The sequence below is a fragment of the Echinops telfairi genome, unplaced genomic scaffold (assembly GCF_000313985.2).
Source record: "Echinops telfairi isolate 266 unplaced genomic scaffold, ASM31398v2 ScPeMD7_37;HRSCAF=141, whole genome shotgun sequence".
In the NCBI taxonomy this organism is placed as follows: Eukaryota; Metazoa; Chordata; class Mammalia; order Afrosoricida; family Tenrecidae; genus Echinops; species Echinops telfairi.
In genome coordinates, this window is record NW_022103935.1 from 513,569 (window position 1) to 515,041 (window position 1,473).

General features: G+C 64.7%; 1 protein-coding gene across 1 annotated transcript in view; it reads right to left on the reverse strand.

Annotated features, from left to right (window-relative positions):
* The window catches only part of DEAF1 (DEAF1 transcription factor), a 36,094-nt gene that overhangs the window by 17,258 nt on the left and 17,363 nt on the right, over window positions 1-1,473 (reverse strand). Inside the window, exons 9-10 of the mRNA XM_004717197.3 lie at window positions 1,046-1,172; window positions 73-230 (exon numbers count right to left, since the gene is read on the reverse strand). Of these exons, the coding sequence (XP_004717254.3) occupies window positions 73-230; window positions 1,046-1,172 (285 nt within the window). The remainder of the gene's footprint in view (window positions 1-72; window positions 231-1,045; window positions 1,173-1,473) is intronic.

Sequence of the window (1,473 nt, forward strand, 5' to 3'; positions counted from 1 at the left end):
CCCATCCCAGCCTCCCACAGTCCAGGACACAGGGTGCCCAGCCCTGCGGCCCCAGGTCCCAGAAGGCCTCACCACGGCCCTCATGCGGGTGGACCACTCGCCTGTGGCCCCAGCGAAGACATCGCCCTGGGCAGGGCTCTCCGAGATGACGGCTGTGGCCTCCACAGTGGACGTCCGGTCAAAGGTCAGTGCGCCAGAGGATGTGATCTGTCCTGAGGGGGTCACCGTGACTGGAAGGCGGAGCTGGGCTCAGCAGGGTGGCAGGGGTCTGGGAAGGCTGACCCCCTCCCCCCACCCCCGTGGCCAGTCAGGTGAGACTCTCAGCTTGGCCTCTCACGTACTTGTCCCAGCTTGTGGGTCCAGGCCAGGTGTGTGCACGGCCAGGCCAGGAGACGACCTCTCACAGCCATCATGTGGCTGGGGTGAGGGCCGCAACCTCGGCTCGGGACCCTGCAGCGCGGCATGGCGTCCCTCCCGCAGGGTGGATCGAGCTGCCTTGGAGCCACATGCCAGGGCCTCACCATACTGCCCACAAGTCGGCGAGGAAGAGCCAGACTGACTGCACCGCACCCCGGCTCCCACATGGCTCTGCCCATCCCCAAGCTTCCATCCCCTTCCTGGCACTGCACCAGCTCTGCAGACAAGTGACCACACTAAGTTGGCCAAGCTTGGGGGCAGGGGGAGGGCCAGTCTCCTGGGGTGGCGGCTCCCAGTGGCTCTCCTCCATGAAAAGCTATTTCCAGAGCCAAGCGGTCCAGCCTGGGAACACTGTGGGCAGACATGTCCCAGGGACAGCCATTCCCCAGCCCAGAAAGGCCTGACCATGAAACCTACATGCCAGTGCTTAGAGGAAGCAAGGAGGTACTGCGCCCTCCCTCCAGCTGAGGCCGAGTTACAGCCGCCACCACAGGGCACAGGCACAGAGTCACGGGGCTGTGAGTTACAGGGCTATGGGCCGCTGGGGTCACGGCCATGGGGCCATGAGCACAGGGCCCTGGGGCCCAGGCCGGCTGGGAGTAGAGGTCCTCCTAGCAGCGGGACTCACAGGTGGTGGCGGCCGTGGCTGGGAGCAGGGTGATGTTTTTGGGAGACTCCTTCTTGACCTGCGCTGTGGGCAGCTCGTTCTCCCTCCTACGCCGTTTGTACGGTACAAAGAGCCTGACGGGTCCGCTCTGCGGGGGGAAAGCCCGGTCAGACCCGGAGAGGCTGGCAGGTGGCTGGCACCCTGCTCCTCTGGGCCGCCCACTGGCACCAACAGCATTGCACCCAGGCCCGTTACCCACAGGCCCCAAACTTCTGGCTGACAGTACCTCCAAGGAAGATGAAGTGGGGGGGCGCCTTGAGCCGCACACACGAGTAAAAGTGTCTCCATCTTTCTCACAGAGTATACACACACGTGTTAATGAAGCGGACACCTTTGACCTGGGCCACCAGCCGGCCCGCGGCCGTGTCCACATGTGGAGCTCCGGCACT